Here is a 20,268-nt window from a genome sequence, read left to right as displayed (position 1 = left end):
AGCCTCAGCATTGCTTGATATGAGTTTAACGTCAGATCATATATATATTTATATATATGTATATATATATATGTATATATATATATATATATATGTGTGTGTGGGGGGGATGAAGTTAGGGGTTAGTTTAACGTTAATTCCTACACACGCACACAATGACATGCATGTACAATGTAAACAAACACACGTGTCTGTTTGCACTGAGTAAACATTGAATATTGCTAAATATCTGACCAGATCTGTATATATTTACTCTCCCAATGACGAGATGAGAATTCTCGACGACCGTTGCTTTGACGTCTCGGACCCATCCACTGACAAACTGATTATAAGCGTCGAGCCCTTTGTAGCACTCCAGCTCGTCTTTTGTGTAAGGACTGGGGGTGTTCACGAGATACGTGTAGATGTTGGCGTAGTTTACCGATGGAAGATAAGTAGGATCGGCACTGAAACCATCTGCACTCATCGTATAGGGATCCAAGTTACCAATGACCTTCAATTTGGCCAGGTAGCGAACCTTTGATGCACTATCCAGTGATTCAAAGTATGGTATTTTTGCCGCACTTCCTTGTTTACTCGCCGCCATGTAGGATCTGTATGTACTCCAACATGGCGGACAGACCTCGTAACTACGGAGATTGTGACGTCGGTGAGACCACTCTATACTTGGAAGTAGAAACATGTCCCAGAGCATTGTACCAACAATGCAGAGAGAGAGGGGAGGGACCGGACCACTTATACGTAACGCTTATGTAACCTCGCGGCTGCCTGCCAGCTCCTAGAACAGTGGCCATGGGGAGGAAGCGGTGCGTCGTTGCCGTTAGAAGCAGTAGATCTGCTTGAGCCTTCGGTAGCTTTTGAAAACTTGTGCCGTACTGAGAAAACCACCCCGAGGGACAGGGGCCCTCTTTTTCCAAGACCGCTGAGTTTATTAAAAAGGAAAATCCCGGACATGGTGAGGAGCGTTTTAATCAGAGCGTTCTCTCTGTCCCTCACAAGAGCCCCTGTGGGTCCAACTGTGCGTCTACGTATCGGTGAATCAAAGGACTGCTGACTTTGCACCTTCTAAGTCTAATCTACACGTCAGAGGAAAGACCGAACATGATATGTGACCAGCAACAAGCAGTATTCAATAGTAATATGGTAAAAGGTTACGACTCAGCCAAGGTGAGGGTTAAGATAAGATAAAATAAAATAATCCTTTATTAGTCCCTCAGTGGGGAAATTAATAAATAAATAAAATAAGACAGTAAAGAAGAATATTAAATATACCAGTATATACAGAATATACAGACGGAATAATAATATAGGATAAATACTTAAACGTATTGGATATTGCACCAGGTGAATGAATTAAAGTGTTCAGAAGTGTTCAAGTGTCAGTGGTCTACCGAGAGCAGTTTGTTGTGCAGCCTGACAGCAGCGAGGAGAAAGGACTTGTGGTACCTCTCCCTCAGACACCGGGGGTGAATCAGCTGGTGACTGAAGGAGCTGTGCAGAGCTGCCAGAGTGTCCTGCATGGGGTGGGAGGCGTGGCTCATCAGGGATGAGAGCTTCGCCATCATCCTCCTGTCTCCCACCACCTCCACAGTATCCAGTGGACACCCCAGCACACTGCTGGCCTTCCTCACCAGTTTGTCCAGTCTCCTCCTGTCAGCTGCCGCGATGCTGCTGCTCCAGAAGACCACTCCATAGAAGATGGCTGATGCCACCACGGAGTCGAAGAAGGTCTTCAGGAGTGCTCACTGCACCCCAAAAGACCTCAGTATCCTCAGCAGAAAGAGTCTGCTCTGTCCTTTTTTATAAAGAGCGTGATCAGTCCAGTCCAGTTTATTGTTCAAGTGAACACCCAGGTACTTATATTTAAACTACGGTACTTATACTTAAACTACCCGAAGTAGCATTTGGTGAAGCAGCGTTTTAGTTCGTCACCTTATCGGTGTCCAACACTGTTCCAGTGTCACTGTAGATGGTAAAAAGTGGTAAAAAGTGAGCTTCATATTTGCTGCCAACATTTACAGTCTGTTCCACTGCAGCTAAAGCATCAAGCTTCGGCCTGGCCCAAACGCCCTGATGAATTCCACCTGTGCAGCTAATAAACTGTACATTACTAACTCTGTGGGCTCTTCCCACATGAAATACAGGCGGCAACACACTTAAATTCTGCGATGAGTACCGGCATCTCCAGTTGTGGAAGTCCAGAGGGGTAGAAAAACGTTTAAAGTTTCAAGAGGTTGCGTCACCATTTTCTGCCAACAAAACAAGAGTTCACTATTTAATAAAAAAAAACTATGATTTACTCCAGGGATTCCCAAAGTGGGGTGCGCGCACCCCTGGGGGTGCGCGAGCTGCCTCTAGGGGGTGCGCGAGAGGAAAAGTGTAATGGCGGTCTGATGGTGTAATAATATTAAATATTAAAAAAAAATGTAATTTTAATTTAAAAACTGTCAGGTGGGACATCTGAAGCTATCAGTCGTAAAAGAGGAGAGGGACAGAGAGAGAGAGAGGAATCGGAGGCGAGGGGAACGGAGAGGTGCAGCACAGACAAATCGGGAGCACATCGGCCCATCGCGGAGTCAAGGTGAAAAAGAGGAAACGAGAGTGAGCATCAGACTGGGAAAAAAAAGAGGAAATATGATGAAAAGTATCTGTGTCTGGGCTTCACTTGGATTGGCAACGCAGATTCCCCAAAGCCACAGTGCGTGGTGTGCAGTGAGGTTCTGGCTAACAGTCTGAAGCTCTTATTTACGTCGCCACCTGAACACCAAGCATGACAGTGCAAGTCAAAAGCCCCTTACATTGTTTATATCAAAATTGGAGGAGTTACAAAACATCCAAAAACAACTGGAGTCTCATTCATGTGTTGGGTCTATAAATGACGCACTACGGGCTTCATATCTGGGTACAGAATAGCGAGAAAGGGGCTACCGCACACAGTCGCCGAAGACGTGAGCTTGCCAGCTGCCAGAGAGATGGTGGAATGTATGATTGGGGAGAAAGAAGCAAAAAAGTTGGACATGATCCCGGTGTCCAACAACACTGTGTCGCGCCGCATCGATGCTTTGTCCGAAGACATCCTGGCTACATTAGTCGGTCATTAATTGTAAATTAAATGTGATAATCTGCCTCTGAGCCTGTGCGTGTGTCTTCGCATCCGTATTGCCCTTTAAAAGTGACGCCTTGTGTCACTGAAAGTTATTGAAACTTTGTTGCAGTGTTTCAGGGCGTTTTCACACCTTCAGTTCGTTTGCTTTGTTGCAGTTGCTCCTTTGTTCGGTTTGTGTTCACACTGCAACATTTAACAGCGGACTAAATCTTGTAAACAAATGCCACGCGCGAGCAAACTGTTCTCTCATTGGTCCGATTCTTATGCGGCTATGAAGGCTTAAAAGGCTCTGTTGCTTCTTTTTTTCTTTTTTATTAAGGGGGGGGGGGGGGTGCGCGAACCCAGTCGGGATGTAGAAGGGGGTGCGCGGCCTAAAAAGTTTGGGAACCGCTGATTTACTCTCTCACACGAGAATCCAATGTGGCTTTCAAGTGAATCTGCAGAGAAATATAAATAATTATAGAGAGAGTATTGAGCTGTGCGTCACTGTAATTAATATTTCAAACCTCAATCACAAGACAAACCACAGAGAGGTCTGACACCATGAAGAGAAAAAAGACCTCATACCAGCCTCTTACACAAACACACACATAGCAAGAGAACCGGTAAGATCTGGCGTCGGGAGTAGGAGTAGAGTTTACGTGCGTGGAGCTTTGTAGCTCCAGGTGGCCGGAGGATCACCGTGGACGGTGGATTGACCTTCAGAACCACCTCCAGAGCAAATCACTTGGACTTTTCCAACATCATCCCCCCGTTCTCAAGTACAGCACTGACACGCAGCAAACAATATCTTTCTGTTCACAGGATTAAAGACGCTTGCATGCATGAGCGTGAAACACACATTCCAGATATATTCAGTCAGAGTCTGAGAAGCCGAGAGTGGACGGTCCAGACTGGAACGGACCGGGCGGGAACAGCTGGATTTGTCCCCGCCACCATGGCAATGTGAAGGCATCATATAAGTTACGGTGATCAACACGCTTGCATGCACTCGCACCCACCCACACTCCCATTGTCTGGGGTGAAGTATTAGTCCGGTTAAGACCACCCACCTCTCGCTCTGATCAAAGAGGAACAATCCGGCTATTCATGTATTCTTATATCTACGTGAGATTTACAAGAGGACGGTGCAGGTTCAGTGTTTCAACCACACATCGGGGCTTTTATGTGACTTGGTCCGGCATTCAAAAGGTTCAACAGCAAGAGGTGACCCATCAGCGGTGCGGCCACAGTCCGGAAACCACCGTTTCAGCTTGACCCTTTCACAGAGGAAAGCTGCTCTTTTCACGCTGTACTTTCTGTACTTGAGAACAGATGAAAGCGTGTGACAGAGCGGCCCGCTTAACGAGGGAAAAGCACATTATTGTTTTAGAAATCTGCACAGACGTGGAGCATGCCCTGGCACAATGACTGCTGGAGGGCAGAAAAATAAATACATCCTCGTGTTTCAAACACTGGCAGGAAAAAGGACGGGGCACAAGCTGACCGGGGATTTTCACTCTCACTCTCTCACACACACACACACACACACACACACACACACACACACACACACACACACACACACACACACACACACACACACACACACACACACACACACACACACACACACACGTAATCACCACTCAACCTTTACTCATGAGGCGCCTGCTTAGAACTACACGTCATTGATCAGCTGCCTCTTTGTTTAAACTGCGTCACTTTCTGCTGTTGGGATTTTTTTTTTTTTTTTTAACGGTGCTGATAATGTGTCCCGATGGGGCCCTAGAGCTGGTTCACACAGCTGGGGGGGGGGAGGGGGGGGGACTGGGGTGAGGGGAGGACAAGAGGCTGAGAAAGGTGAGGAGAGGAGGTGAGAGGTGAGAGAGCAGAGGAGGAGCGGGGTTCTGAGTCTTTGCACAGAAGAAGAGATACCGCTTACATTGGGGTCGAGGTCTGTGGCAAAAATGCTTCAGGTTGGCTTCTGCTGACCTTTCATCGTAATTAAAAAGGGTTTAATACAACTTTCTCAAAGCTTATTTTATCAGAAAGGCAACCTCACCAGTGTTTTTGTTTGTTCTTACAACGAATTTCAAATACTTCACATTGACGATGTCCGTTTTCAAAAAGCACATTGAATTTCATACAAATATTTGGACCAATTTACCCTGAGAAATAATAATAATATCAACTCTTAGTAAGTAAAATCCAAATCTTGAATCAAGCAAGGGTGCAACTAATGATTATTTTCATTAGCGATTGATCTGTGGATTATCATCTCAATTATTACACGAGTGTGTTTTTTGCTCACTACCAGTCTAAAGACATTCAGTTATCTACACAACAGCAGCACATCTTCACGATCGAGCAGCTGGATCTGGAGAATCTTGAGACAAAAGTGACTTAAATTAGGGTGCGGGGGGGGGGGGGGGGGGGATTCCAGTCTAAACCAGCCTTGTATGGTTACTCTACGTTCAAACAGAAAAACAGCCAGTGAAGCAGTTTGAGACTAAAGCCCAGCACAGGATATGACTGAAAGGTCCCACACTGAGAGGATCAGTCCCTCAATATAACCTCCTCAGGGCAACTTATGAGCTTGAGACCGCAGAGACCCCGTGAAGGAAATTGGCATTCGAGCAAATAACAAAAAAAAAAAAGAAAAAGAGGACACAAAGAGGCAGAGGAAGAAAAGCACGAGGCGGAAGAATGATGCGCTGCCAGGAGAGGAAGGACCGGGCGAGAGGACAGCAGAACCAAGAGGATGAAAGCTGGATGATTTGTCCCGTGAGCCTGAGCCGCGAAGAGGGCAGAAGGTTGTGTCTCGTCAGTGGAACAGTCTCGACACATAGCAGGAAACTTATATTGTTCTGTACAAGCTGCTTCCCCCTAATAATAGGAGAAAAGGGACGAACAGTTTCAAAACGGTGAGAAAGTACCCTTCAGAAAAGAAAGAAAACTAATAAATACTGCGGGAGGAATGCTGGGAGAGATCAATCATCCTCTAGCACTGGGGCTTCGTGGCAGCTTCTTGGCGGCCTGCGACTGAATGGGAGGACCCTCAGGCACGTATACCTAAGAGCCACTTCAGCTAATCTGATCGAACCAGCAAATACGTTTCTTCTCCTGAGAGACAATTGAAGAGACGAATGAGCATTGCTGCGGCGCTTAGCGTTCACAACGACTACGTTTACATGCACGCAAGAAACCAGACTACTGTGATCAGTGTGTCGAGGCAGAGAGAGCATTTTCTGTGACTTATGTAGGAAATGAGTGAACAAGCTGATGTCACGCCCCATTTCTTTGTTTTTGTAAAAAGCCCTAGAATGATTAAAATACATTACGTGAAAATGAAATAAGATACCCATTTAGAGATATGGCGTTTTATAGTCGGATCATTTGTCCTGTGTGCGTGTGCTTCTTTAGTAGTTTCTCTTAATAAACAGGAATACCAATACAGTTCTGTACAGTGTTAGTCGTAGCTATGAGACGCAGTGATCCCTGTGCTGATATTTGCTTTACATATTTGCATGTGCAAGAACATCCAGGTTCCAAACCTGTTTAAGGTTATACACGGTAAAATATTCAGTTTTCACCAGCAGGAATTTAGCTGTAATTTAAAATATGTCTCTTAAATCACCTTGCCGCGAGATAGCCAGGAGTTAATGATATTAATTAAATGCGTGTAAATACAGCTGGTTCTGTTGCTTTAAATCAGAGCTACTGGCTGAAACTTCAGACTGCACAGAAGCACAAATTGAGATGGAGATAAACGTTGTGTATGCCCAAACAGGAGATAAAATGCCCTCTTTAGGGACACATGGTGCAGATTCTAAATGTGGGGCAGATGGCTCAATTAACCCTCTGTATTTCCTGACAATTACGACTTGTCCAGGAGCTGGCTTTCTTTAGATACAGGCAGACTAAATAAAACTTTTTGCGTGTGTCTGTTACCAGTACAATTTTCTTTTTACTGTGTTTGAATATAGTTTAGAAATAAGCAAGATTTCTTAGAGTACAAAATGTATGGATTTGGGTATTTATCACGTGTGTGGGACTATGTGCGTGAGTTTGTCCATTTTGCTGAACTCATCAGCTCCTTAGTGTGCAGCGGGAAATGTCTGTTAATGGGACACTTAGCGGAGCATGTGAACAAACTCTGCTGGACAGATAGTGTTGTGGGACAGTTCTACAGTAAGTCGGTCAGATCGGAGCGACAATGTTACTCTATTTCCGCTGCCACACTTCTCTTTTTTTATCATTTCCTGCTCCACTGCTGTTTTTTTTGTTCCAGCATACGATGCTTTTTCGGAATGAAAAGCAAATACATGAAGAAAATTAAACAAGAGCTGTGTCTACGGCTTCTGCTCTGCCAGCTGGGTCAGAAAGCCAACAGGCCTGTGGATCGGGGGGGCGGTGGTGGCAGGAAACAGGGTTGTGTTCATTTGAAGTGCCAGAGGAACACTCCGAAGGTTTGAGGAAGGTCAAAACACAAAACAGCTCCACGGAGCACAATTCTGCGGGGCAGGTCTCTTAAGGACAACGCAGCGGAGGAATTTCACCTTTGCTGTTTGGGGGCAACGTTCACACAGAGCACATGTGTCAAACTCAAGGCCCGCGGGCCGAATCAGGCCCGCCACGTCATTTTATGTGGCCCGCGAATCCGCCAACAAAAAAAGAAATAATCATTTTAAAAGATTTTTTTTTTGGAAAAATAATTAAAAGTTAGACTTGAAAATAAAAGTATCCTCATGGTCGAAATTATGAGATAGAGAGTTGAAATTGTGAGATAGAAAGTTGAAATTATGAGACAGCATGTTGTCTGTGTACCGACATTAAAACTATCACAACAGGTGGACAGGAGAGGCAACAGCCCGAAAAGCGGTTTTCCAACGATTGAAAAAGATCGACAAATAATCCCAAAATGTCCACGAAGAGAAAAATTGATGCAAAGGGAAGAAAATGTAATGAAAGATGGGAAAGTGAATACAAGTTTGTGCTTCAAGGACAAAAACGGGTCTGTGTTATGAGGCATGTCGGTGACGAAGGATACAATTCACGTCGGCATTTTGACACCAAACACGGAGCTAAATTTTGCCTCCAAGAAAAACATCAAACTGTCCAAGAATTAAAAGGCAGACTGCAATCACAGCAGACTATATTTACACAGCTACAGCCCAGTGCATGCTAAAGGTATGTGAGCAGTGCTCCGACCAGATACAGACTTTTACAAATGTCAGTTTGTGAAGAAACACCATCGCAGACCGACTTCATGAACTAGCAGCAATCTAACAACACAGCTAGCTAAGAGACGAGCAGGTACTTGTATTGTTAATTATCTGTTGATGAAAGCACAGACAACACGGACACAGCGCATCTATCCATGTTTATCAGACCTGACTCTCAGTGAGGAGCTCTTGGATGAAGCTGCCATGCACAGGACGATGACAGGGAGGAACATTAGTGATGCAGAGAGGTGACACAAACAGCTTTGAACAAAGTTAATGTCATAACTTGTGTTTGATATTTGTCTTTGTTCTTTTCTTTAATAGTTTGATCTTTGATAGAGTCATGTGGGTTTCTTAACCCTCAATTAAAATGATTTATGTTATAACAACAGAAATGTGTTTAAATATCATTTTTCATTTATATAACTGCATGTACAATATTTTTACACTTGAATAAACAATAATCAAATGCAGAGAGAGTTATTTAACAATATGTTAGGAGAAGTTAGTTATACAGTCTTACAGTTACAATCGACCCATTGAGGGCGACCGTGATGCTGATGTGGCCCAGAGTGGACATGAGTTTGACACCCCTGACACAGAGTAAGGGGCCTCTCGCTGGCCTCTCCGCTGCCCCGGTCTGGCCTCGCACCTAATTGCTAAATCAATGTAATCATAACTGTTATGATGGTTTTATTTATTTATTACCACTGAAACAATTCCACTACAGCTTTTGTCTTTCAACCACACATGTCATAGACCAGTGGTTCTCAACTGGTCTGGCTGCGGGACCCACCATCACCCCTTAATGACAAGCCGGGACCCACGACCCAAATTATATATATTATATACAATATATATACATATATATATATATATATATATATATATATATATAAATTATATATGTTATATATATATATATATAATATATATAAATTCAAGAAGTCTAGTAGTAGTAACGTCTCTGTGTAGTAAACAACTGTCAAATCAAATAAAGAAAGTACACCAATTATATTTTAACAAATATTCATCTAATTTTTCAAATTGAACTGGATGAATTATAAATAATACATAGAAATACATAAATAAATGTTCTTCTCATTTAAAGTAAAATAACGGCTGGATTAAAAAAGAAATTACGTAACAAAATTCAATTTAGAAAAATTATTTTCACTGAATTGTCCTGCAGCTTTAAACTCAGTCCATTCAGGATGAAATGAAAAAGACACAATATTATATTTTTCTCATCTTCTAAAAAGAGAAATTAGTGTTTGAAGAATGTCCAGTCAGAGTCTATTGACTCTGGTCTCTCTGGCCATTTCTCTCTTTTGGAGATCGTCCTATGATTTGACTTTCACGACTCACACCTCAATAAACAGTCCTGCTCTGCTCTCTATGTCCTCGTCTCTCCCGTGTGTCACGGTGTGTGTACATCTCACTCAAGTCAGGGAACTTGTCAGAATACTCATATTTGATTGGCTGAGCTTCATCATGTGATGTGATTCACAACGCATTGGTCGGTGTTTTTCCTGCACAGCTGAACAAGTCCCGTAAATGCTGGAATAATTCCGCTGCATAAAAAAATTCCCTTCAAAATAAAATCACAATTTTTTTTTTTTGTCAGGCAAAGGCCCGCGATCCACTGAAAACAGGTCTGCGACCCACTTTTGGGTCACGACCCACCAGTTGAGAATCACTGTCATAGACTTCTCTGACCTATACTGTTGCCTCTTATACACACACACACACACACGCGCGCGCACACACACACACACACACACACAAACACACAAACACACACACACACACACACACACGCGTAATCTATTCTCCCGGACTCATTAACCACGTCATCATAGATGCTTTATGTTGTTGTCTGAATGTCTTTCTTTACATCTGTCTTCCATGTTCATGTCACCATATGTTTTTTGTCACAATGCTTGACCAAAAAAAAAATCCATAAACATGACATTAATGTCTGTTCTGTAATGTCCTTGTGTTACAGAAGAAAAATAAATAAATAAGGGGGAGTTACCGAGTTATTGTATTGTCCTCATGAGGCGCATGTGAAATCTTGTTGTCTTAAGCAATTCACAGTGTGCGTCCTGAGACTGACTCTGTTGTCTCTCCGGGACGCTGCATCAGCAATTTTCGAGGACTCCGACCGCAGGAGGCTTCGAACAAAGCAGACTCGCTGCCGAGGGGGGAACGGAGCCAAGCTGGACTCCGGTCAGCCTGACACCCTGCCAGACCACCGGCTCCGAGACCTCAATGAGAGGCAGGTGGGAGGTCTGGGCATTGGCTTTCCAATTAAAAAGCAGGCAGTTGCAACAACAGCCCATTCACTGCCTGCAATTTTCTTTTTCTCCTGAACTAGGACTGCAACCGATGATCATTTTCCATTACAGTCAGTCTGATGGTTACTTCATCGTTTTGCCTATAAAATGTCCGAACACATTCGATTTATATTAACGTGAAACCGAGAAAAGTCGGCAATCCTTCACATTTGAGAAGACAAAAAGAATGTTTGTTGCATTTTTTGCTTTCAAAGTTTGAGGTGTTGGGTGAGTAGAGTGGAGCAGAGGTTATCAGTTGTATTGCATTGCACTACTGTGGGGCAGGAAGCGGAGGCGCGTGCAGGCAGGCAGACACTGTGGGTCACATCCAACAGGACGTATCTGGGATGGGTCGAGACGTGTATGAGATGTGCTGACCCTATATTACATACAACGCTGTCTTCCTGCGCATGTCCCTCCCTCATGTTTCCTCCTGCATGTCGTTCCTCCCTGTACTCGGCTGGCTGGCCGTCTCATTAAGAACACAAGCCGCACGCCGCGAATCGCCACAATTACGCGAGGAAGTACACGTGCATGAACACGCGGATGTCTGACACACCGGGCTGTCAATGAGGATGGATGGGTGTTTGTTTTTTGCTGTTGTTAGCGTATCATCCAGTGACCCACTTTCTAATGGATAAACCATATAACTGTAGATGAGCGAAAAACAAGCACACGCAAAAAATTCCAAACATCCTGGCAACATCGTGCCAAGAATCAAATCCAGGGGAAAGATGATTATACTGTAGAAACAACAGCTATAGATCTAAATATTGTGTGTGTGTGTGTGTGGACGTCAAAACCCACCCTCCTCTTCAGGCGGTCCCTCTCCCTCAGTGTCAGCGTGTCGGCCTTGGCAATGACCGGGACTATGTTGACTTTGCTGTGGATGGCCTTCATAAACTCCACATCCAGAGGCTTTAGGCTGACAAAGAAAGAGATCATGAAATCGCAAAACAACAATGAGGACGCAGTCAAAAAACATTGAGAAATAAAAAGTTTTTTGGGGGGTGGGACAAGAGAGAAATAGGAACAGGCTTCTTTAAGGTAATCTTCAATGAGCTTGGTTACCCGTGTCCAAACGGAGATATGAAGTAGAAGCAGCAGTGCACCCTGTTGTCCACAATGTGCCTTCGGTTCAGGCCGCTCTCGTCGTGGAGGTATCGCTCAAACTGATTGTCGATGTACTGGATGATGGTCTTGAAGCTGACATCGGAGACAAACAGAGACACGGACGGAGACCCTTAACATCACGCCAAATAACCGTTAAATTACAGGTGCACTTTGAATAGTTGCAGAAAAGTTGACATCTTGTTATATCGGAAATAAGTGATCTGTTTCCGATCACCAGAAAAAAACAGGATATATGCTACTTTCAAACCTTGTGTTCATTACTGGCTGGTGTGATAAAGACAAAGTTTAACTGATGAATGCATTAAATCATCTTCTGGGCAGACAGCACAGCATGACACTTTTTGCCTTTATTAGACAGATGACAGCATAGAGGCAGAGTGGAAATGGGGGGAGGGAGAGGGAGAACAAAGTTGAACCTGTGATGTTGCGGTATTACAGCATGCATTGTAACCATGCGTTCAGTCGTTCTTTAAATTCATTAAAACCCTGCAATTGCACCCAACTTAACTGATGTATGTACAGTTAAAGTGTCTATAATATGCTGAAGCAGAAGCTTGATTTATTAAGTTTTAAACATCATTTATCTTATTATTGAGAAGGTGACAAGAGACATTCTGCAGAGAGAAAGCAAAGGGCGGGTTGTTTCTGTCATTTCATCTCGTTCGCAGTTGTGTCCTTTCTGTTAACCTTCGTCGGGCGAGTAAACATACAGCTATGTCGGGACAATCAACAAGAAATAGAGGATAGCACACAGACACACACAGACACGGCTGAAGGAAATCTAGACACAGGGAATGCAGAGGGAGGAGAGGGAGGAAGTAGGGAGTTTTTGGGATGAAACTTGAGAGAAGGAGTCGTTGAGGACAGGAGGGGAAGGATGAGAGAGCACCCGGTACAGGAAGCACGTCCCAAGCAGTTCTCACTCACTCACTCACTCACTCACTCACTCACTCACTCACTCACTCACTCACTCACTCACTCACTCACTCACTCACTCACTCACTCACTCACTCACTCACTCACTCACTCACTCACTCACTCACTCACTCACTCACTCACTCACTCACTCACTCACTCACTCACTCACTCACTCACTCACTCACTCACTCACTCACTCACTCACTCACTCATCCCTCCTCCTCCTCCCTCCTCCTCAGCACACAAACACACCAGTCCTGGCTGTTGATGGCGTCGCCGTATCCGGGAGTGTCGACCACGGTGAGGCGAAGCTTCACCCCTCGCTCCTCGATCTCCACAGTCGACGCCTCGATCTGCACCGTCCTCTCAATCTTCTCTGCGGAAGCGGAAGCACGGGAACAATTAACCGCTGGCATCGGGAACCCGAGTGGAACCTTAACATTTCTTTAAAAATCCTGCCCCAGCTAAGTGGTGACACGCAGCATCTGCCGCAACCGCAGGCTTCAAAGAAGGTGGATATGAAATCATGGGTTTCGTCATCTGAAAGAGCTTCCCTTTTCTTTTCTCCCTTATCTGCACAGACCAGGGAGGGCCTGGATAATTGTTTTCAAGCCAGAACAAGTCCTAACCTAAGTCAAGTCATAAGAAGGGGCAGGGTCATATTTTGAGACTCAGGCATTCCCAACATTCCTCTTGAAATAATGCGCTGCTGGAGACATTGCGCCAGACATTTCTCTATTATTACAGTGTGCACATTTGTGTATGTGTATGCATGTGTGTGTGTGTGTACCTGCTGCACCGGGGATGTAGCGTTCAGGGTAGAGATCAGTGAGAAACAGGCTGTTGATCAGCGTCGATTTGCCCAGACCAGACTCCCCTGAAAAAACAATGAGAGAGAACCGAGATTAAAAGCTCTATTCTCTAAAGACATCATGTAGTCTACTTTTAAAAGAAAAGCGCGATCACTGACCTGCAACCATGAGGGTGAATTCAAACCCTTTTTTCACGGACTTTCGGTGCACTTGGTTCGGGAGGTTGGCGAACCCGACATAACCCGCTGCATCTGGGAACTGCAGAGCACAATAAAACACACACAAGTTGTTTAAAATGTTGTCAGAAGCTGCAAATGAATGGGGAAGCATTGAAATAGTCACAAAAACATGTAATGATAGTACCGGTAGATACAGTTTCATGTGATTTCCTACATTTTACAATTTTCCATAACTTTATTAGGTGTGCGAAGGTGCTAGTGAGCGTGTACGAGTGAGATTGATGATGATGCCTGATTACTGAGACGCTTCAACCAGCAATAAAGCCTGGCCACTGAACACTTACACTTGTATACAGGATATCCCCTCTGGATGCCTGTGCGAGTGTGTGTGCATGAGATTAGGAGCAGCACGAGTGTTAATCACTTATTAGAATCCCCTCCTGAATACGCTGTACGGCTGTGGTGTGTGTGGTGTTTGGGCCCGTTACTCACCTTCCCTTTCTCTCCAGACTGAGACATCGCTGCTGCTTACTGGGTGTCTGATGATGGAAAAAAAGAAGAGATAAAGCGGTGAATGAAATGAGATGAATCATCATAAAAAAACAGCTTTGTGTAGCTTCCTCCCTGCCAACAGCAAAAAAACACTTCTTTCAGGCATCTTGATTAAAATCTTTCTCCAGAATTCAATAGATATTTTCCAAACGAAAAAATATGTTGCTTAAACTCACACTGTAATGTAATTCACAGGTTTTTGAATTCTTAAAGTGATGTATCATCTATCCAAATGAAACCATGAGCTCCTATGAAGTCAAGTCGTGGTTGTGACTTTTGTCTGTGGAGAATGATATTCAATAATAGTGCTGATTCTTTTGTGTAACCAGACGATGTTGCTTTTGTTCACTTTGATCACATTTTCTTTTGATTTCCAAATGTAATTGCTCGCCGCGGCTCAAACTCTCCCCTGGTAAAATGTGTCCTAGACACAAATATTTCTGTAATTAAGCTGCTTTGCTGTAAGTAAATCTGTTTAGGTTTGACATAAGGAATCCACTGAGCCGATATGTTGCATTACAACATTGCAACTTAACTTTCTTAGCTGCTTACTTATTGCTCCACAGGGGCTTTGCTCTGAAATCGGTTGTTGATGCTCTCTTTGTAATGCTAAAGTCAAATCTTTGCCAGAAATGCTAGAAAATGGGTCTTTATCTAAATTAAATCATACAAAAGAAGAAGAAAAAAATCACCATATTGCTATAAAGCTGTTCTGCATGAAGGCTATTCTATAAATTTGTGTCGTTGTATCGCTCACCCTAAACCTGACCGAACAAGACGTCCACATGGCCACGACAGAGCGATTAGACATCAGGACCCGTAGTTTCAGTATTCAGTTTCAGTAATCTCCATGACATGTGGCTAATTATTTTAAACAGGAATTACAAAAGACGACTCCACCTCAGGACATGCATGTTGTAAACTGTACCTGCACATGGAGTCGGCTTCACGACGGTCATTATTCGGGCTGCCGTGACGACCACCCTGTTCTTTAACACTATCCCGCTGAAGGAGCAGAGATTGAGTGCCCTTTGGCAACAAAGGGTGTTCCCACACTACCATTTAACTGTCCTCTATGCCTGCACCCCCCCCCCCCCCCCACACACACACACAATGACCCCGAGCAGACGACAGAGCAACAAGCCCGCTTGATAAATTAGCTACACAATGACGGAGCAGGAAGAACAGGCTCTGTTTTATCACCGACACACTGGCCCTTGACAGGTGGAGTGTGATAAGCATTAGAACGAGGCAGGCCGCCGTGTGCTGCTAAACGGAGATGCACTCTGGTTATGTAATGGTAGTTGGGGGGGGCATGGGAATCTGGATTGACCTTCTCCTATTTGGCATGAGACAAACGCACAGTTGCGGATACTTTGTGCATCTAACGTGAAAGTAGGCAGAGAGCTCTCATACTGACAGCGTGGTTTCACCGAGCCCGCAGGGAGAACAATGGCTGTTTATCCCTCTGGTTCCTGAAGCCTTTCCTATATCGGGCAGCTCAGCTGTGGGGAGGAGGGAGAACACGTGCCTCACCCCTGACCACATTCGGGTCCCGACCGCATAGCAGAAGAGCGAGGGGGAGCCACCGATATTATAGGGAGGAGGGGTGCCAGGTTGGAGGGCCGCAGGGTCAAAAGGTTAACCGAGTTAAACCCAGTTTAAATATAAGCACTTATATTAAGAATGAATGGATTTCCTGGTCTTCTATGAGAGTAAAATTTATATCTTTCGGTCTTGGCACAGACTTATCTTAAAACCATAAAATGTTGATCTGGTGGTGCTACTCAGACGATCACCAAAGTCATCGGGATGCATCCTCTGGGGAATATGAATCTGTTAGATTGATTGGCACATATTTTACTAACAGGTGTTGAGAAATGATATAGGATGAGTGAAAACTGAGATGCTGCTGATGAGAGAGGAAAAGTCACCAAAAAAAAGTAATTGGGGTTCATCCTCTGGGGATCATCGTGGATATATGCATGATGGTCTTGTGGCAAGAAATAAATAAATAAATAAGTGATGGACTGACTAAACAAACCAATTCCTATACCCACAACACAATACCGTGGCTCAAACATTAGGTTCAGTCCTACACGACAAAGACGATAATAAATGTGCTTTCATTGTTAATGAACGTCTCATTTAATGTCGTGGCCCACACAGGCGTATCCATGTGTATCACACACACACACCCACACACACCAAGTGTTATTCCTCGACAGGCTCTGTGGGAACCAGCGTTTATCCCGGTAGCAGATTAATTAAAGCGCTCCAATATCGCAGTTGTAATATCACAAAGACAACACTACAGGACAGACAAGGCAGGAGGTACACTTCAATAAGACTCTCTTAATAACGGCCATTTAATCGGCCGGGCTGCTGAGCTGCTTACACACACACAAACACCAACGGGCCCAGACGTGGGGGGAGATTAAACAGTTTGGGCCAAACAGGGAAAAACAATGCCACCTTAGTAAAGCCAAAGTGCTTGGCGTGTAATGCATTTACAGTTGATTTATTGGCTGGAGGGAAGCCATGAAGGGGGCAGCAGCAGCATGTAGAACTATTCACCTTCCTGACGGGCAGGGCCGAGGGCCCGTTAACCCGCCTCCCCGTGGTTTGAAGTCGTTCTGCTCTCGTTGGAAACATTGAAACAATAATTCCACACCGTGGAGATTTTGTGAACTCGGTGGCACGACCACAAAAAACGGTAATTTACTGGCAACTGATCACGGCAACGAGGGACACGAGAGGTAGCGAGCATAATGAAGTGAGGTTTGGGGGGGGGGGGGGGCTTGACTGTAATCAAGTAGCCCCTTGGGGACCAAAGGTAGTAGTGGTGGGAGACAGTAATAAAAACTCTGATACTGTTTTTTAAGCCATGGTTTTAGAAACACTAATAATACGAGCCCAGGGAGAGACGGGCGGGGCGGGGGCGGGGGGGTACAATACACGGAATGAAAAAGCCTTTCAAGCATAAGGAAACCAGCAGGACAGGTTATAACACCCACACACACTTTAAAGTACAGGATGGGCCATTTATGATGATGGGGACAGAGGAAATGACTCAAAACAAGTGGGAGTCGTACGGCATCAAAATGTTATCATAACACTGCTACTCACACAGCTGCTGTACAGTACCATGAAGTTTAAGGTGGGGGGGGGGACTCTGCATCAATGATTAATAGTGAAACTAACACTGTGGTGCGGTTAAAGGCTAGTCTCCATGTTCGTTCCTGGTGATAGAATCTGTATGTTTTGTGAACGGGCATTTGGATGTGAGAATATAGCAAATTGATTGATGAAATAAATGACAGATTGAATAACAAGTGTTGAATCACGACGCAAATCCCTCTTCTTGATTAGAACTCAGGCCTAAATTGATTTCTCCTAATCAGAGACTTAAAAGACAATTAAAAGTTCTAGTTTGTTTTTTGGTATGGTTTGAAATGTTGAAGTAAATATCGTTTGTTTTGGGGCTGTTGGTCACACAAAACAAGGAAGATGACAACTTTGTGCTTTTGGAAGTTTTTGTGTTCGTTTATCATCCGAAACAATTGATTTTAATCAAAAAAATTGAGACATTAAGGGTTGAGCAATAAGATAATAATGTGAGACAAAGTCAATTTGTCAACAGAAAGAGATTTTGCCATAACGTTTATACCTCGGTACACAGGACTGCTTTACAGCAATTTGGGATTTCCAGAATGTTTTGCCTCAGTGTGATGATCTACGTTCAGGTCTTTTGAATTGCTTTAGTCGCCAGAAGCAGGAATTCCTAAAATACAGTTATTTTATCAACAAATGGTTTCTCAGCTGAATTTACTGAATTTCACAATATATATTGTTATGACAGGTTACTACTCAACTAGGAGAACAAGTGTTAGTTGCAGCAGTCCTGAGTTGAGGTAATCATAGCCTCGTTATGCCTATTTAGTGAGGGCAGACATATTTCTTTGACCGACAGGTTTAAGTAAATTAAATGTCAAATCGGACAATGTTATCAGAATAAATCTGGTACTCGTAGGGATGAAAGTTATTCCTTCACCCGGTGTTTCTTGTGAACAAAGGTATCCTGCTGCGTGACTCACACAATAGTCCAGGTCCACTCTGGTCTATCAACTTTTAGTTTTTTCTATTCACACCACAATGCAAAATGGGAGGAAACGTCCCCTCGTAGTTAATAGTGTCAGACAGATGTCTTCCCAGCTCAATGTTTGTGAGACAAGGTCGCAGGAAGGTGAAAAGGTCAGAGAGTGGTTGAAGGTGCTGCATCAGAAGACGTCTTTCGGGGCTCAGAGATACTGTCCTCCTGACAGAGAACGGATCTGCGTCCAGTCAGGTATATAGCTAAATTGTTTCTGAAGTAAAGTGCAGCTGCCAGCCCGAGATTACAGCTCACACACAGCTCTGTGCCCGCTCAGCAAGAAAAGGAAGTGTAATATGCATGTTTTCACTGAGCCAAAAGCACAAGCAAAAGATGGATGATAACTCTTCAATGGTGGCCCTCGGCCACGTCTCAAGACGGACACATAATGACAACATGTAATTGTTTCCCCGCTGTTATTGTGTAAATTCTCCAAACACCAAATTTATTTTGCGCAAAACATGCCCTTACAATCAAAAGGTCAAGGATTAACCGGATGTTAGAGAACGATTTCAGGGTTCAGGAATGTTACACAAAGCGGGTTTTACAGGAAATGTGTGGAAGTCAATGCTTTGATTTGCAGATGTATTTGTTGTAATGGGGCTGATTTAGGAATATGTACAGGTCCACTGAAGTGTGGGGAGTTTCCCTGCAGTCAGAGCAAGTATGGACTGGAACAATGGGACAATAAATGAGCTCAAAAGGCATTGAGTGTTTTTTAAATAAAAGGTATTGGACATTCATCTTTGGAGTGAAAATCTGAAGAAGAGGAAATATTTACTTTTGTGTCAAATACGTGCGGAGATTATAAATCAGTGCTTGAGTCAGTGGATAGGAGAGATTGAAGGCCTTTGTAACAGTTGGATGTCCACCACACCCAGTCTGAAAGACACTCACTGACTTTACCAACCACCAACCGGGACAATGACGTTCTCATTTCTACGTGCGCAGATAAATACCGTATTTACTTAAACTGGGACTTCCTCTTTTAAAAGTATTTTGATAAACCGACTTTGAGTGTAATACGGGTCTGAAACTTTGTCAACGTTAACATGTCAAACTGTCGCAAGCAACAGTTGTTACCGCGGCTGGTGTCGTGTTGCCAGCAAAGCTTCAACGGACTCTCCGGTGTGTCTTCTTATTCTTCCCTTCCGTCTTATTCAAAGACTTTGTTAAAAAAAAAAAAAAAGAACACGAACATAAAACAACAAACCACGGAGCAGTTCCTTACCTGAGAGTAACTTTGAATACTTGTTAATCAACTGGAGCGTTTGCCTCTTGCCGCTGTCCCAGCCCAGGAAGGGAAACCCGGAAACCGTTCCCGTGAGTCGGCTCCGCCCTCGTCCCCGAAGGCTTGTCATTAGGGTTTCTTGTTGCTCCGCCACTGGCGCCATTACGGTTCAACGGCGAGGACGGCTGTCCCAGCTAAACATCATTCTGTTTAGGATCCAACATGGCGGTCCAAGTGTGACAGTTTCTATAACTATTCGCCCCAGTAGAAGGCATTTTCCCCCTGTGGACGCATTACTTCGTGGGAATGTTTGACGTTGAACTATTTGATATAAATTGTATATTTAAAACCGGTAAACTACATCTGGCTTAGTGACGAAATACATTTTACGAGATTATACTTTAAATATGACCACAAAGTGTACATACAATATTTAAATGCTCTGGATATCTTATGTTGTATCCAGTGGTGGAAATCAAGTCTCCTAATGGTAAATATATTACACATTTTGTGCTATTTTAGGTCCTGGCACATGTTAAATCATTTTATTCTACTTCACTAATTTCCGAGGAGTAGCCCACTTTATGCATGTTTTTGACAATCACACATTACTTTACAGATCAAATTGTTGCATAGG

General features: G+C 43.9%; 1 protein-coding gene across 1 annotated transcript in view; it reads right to left on the bottom strand.

Moving 5' to 3' along the window:
- The window catches only part of LOC306778056 (septin-2A), a 28,522-nt gene extending 8,805 nt beyond the window's left edge, over positions 1–19,717 (bottom strand). Inside the window, exons 1-7 of the mRNA XM_079269412.1 lie at positions 19,632–19,717; positions 14,188–14,234; positions 13,675–13,774; positions 13,495–13,581; positions 12,957–13,080; positions 11,724–11,858; positions 11,460–11,577 (exon numbers count right to left, since the gene is read on the bottom strand). Coding sequence (XP_079125538.1) covers positions 11,460–11,577; positions 11,724–11,858; positions 12,957–13,080; positions 13,495–13,581; positions 13,675–13,774; positions 14,188–14,214 — 591 coding nt within the window. The 5' untranslated portion in view covers positions 14,215–14,234; positions 19,632–19,717. The remainder of the gene's footprint in view (positions 1–11,459; positions 11,578–11,723; positions 11,859–12,956; positions 13,081–13,494; positions 13,582–13,674; positions 13,775–14,187; positions 14,235–19,631) is intronic.
- Between the last annotated feature and the right edge of the window lie 551 nt (positions 19,718–20,268).

This window comes from Melanostigma gelatinosum (assembly GCF_949748355.1).
Source record: "Melanostigma gelatinosum genome assembly, chromosome: 6".
Lineage (NCBI taxonomy): Eukaryota > Metazoa > Chordata > Actinopteri > Perciformes > Zoarcidae > Melanostigma > Melanostigma gelatinosum.
The sequence above is the reverse complement of the archived record's forward strand: the minus strand, read 5'-3'. Positions and strand labels throughout refer to the sequence as shown.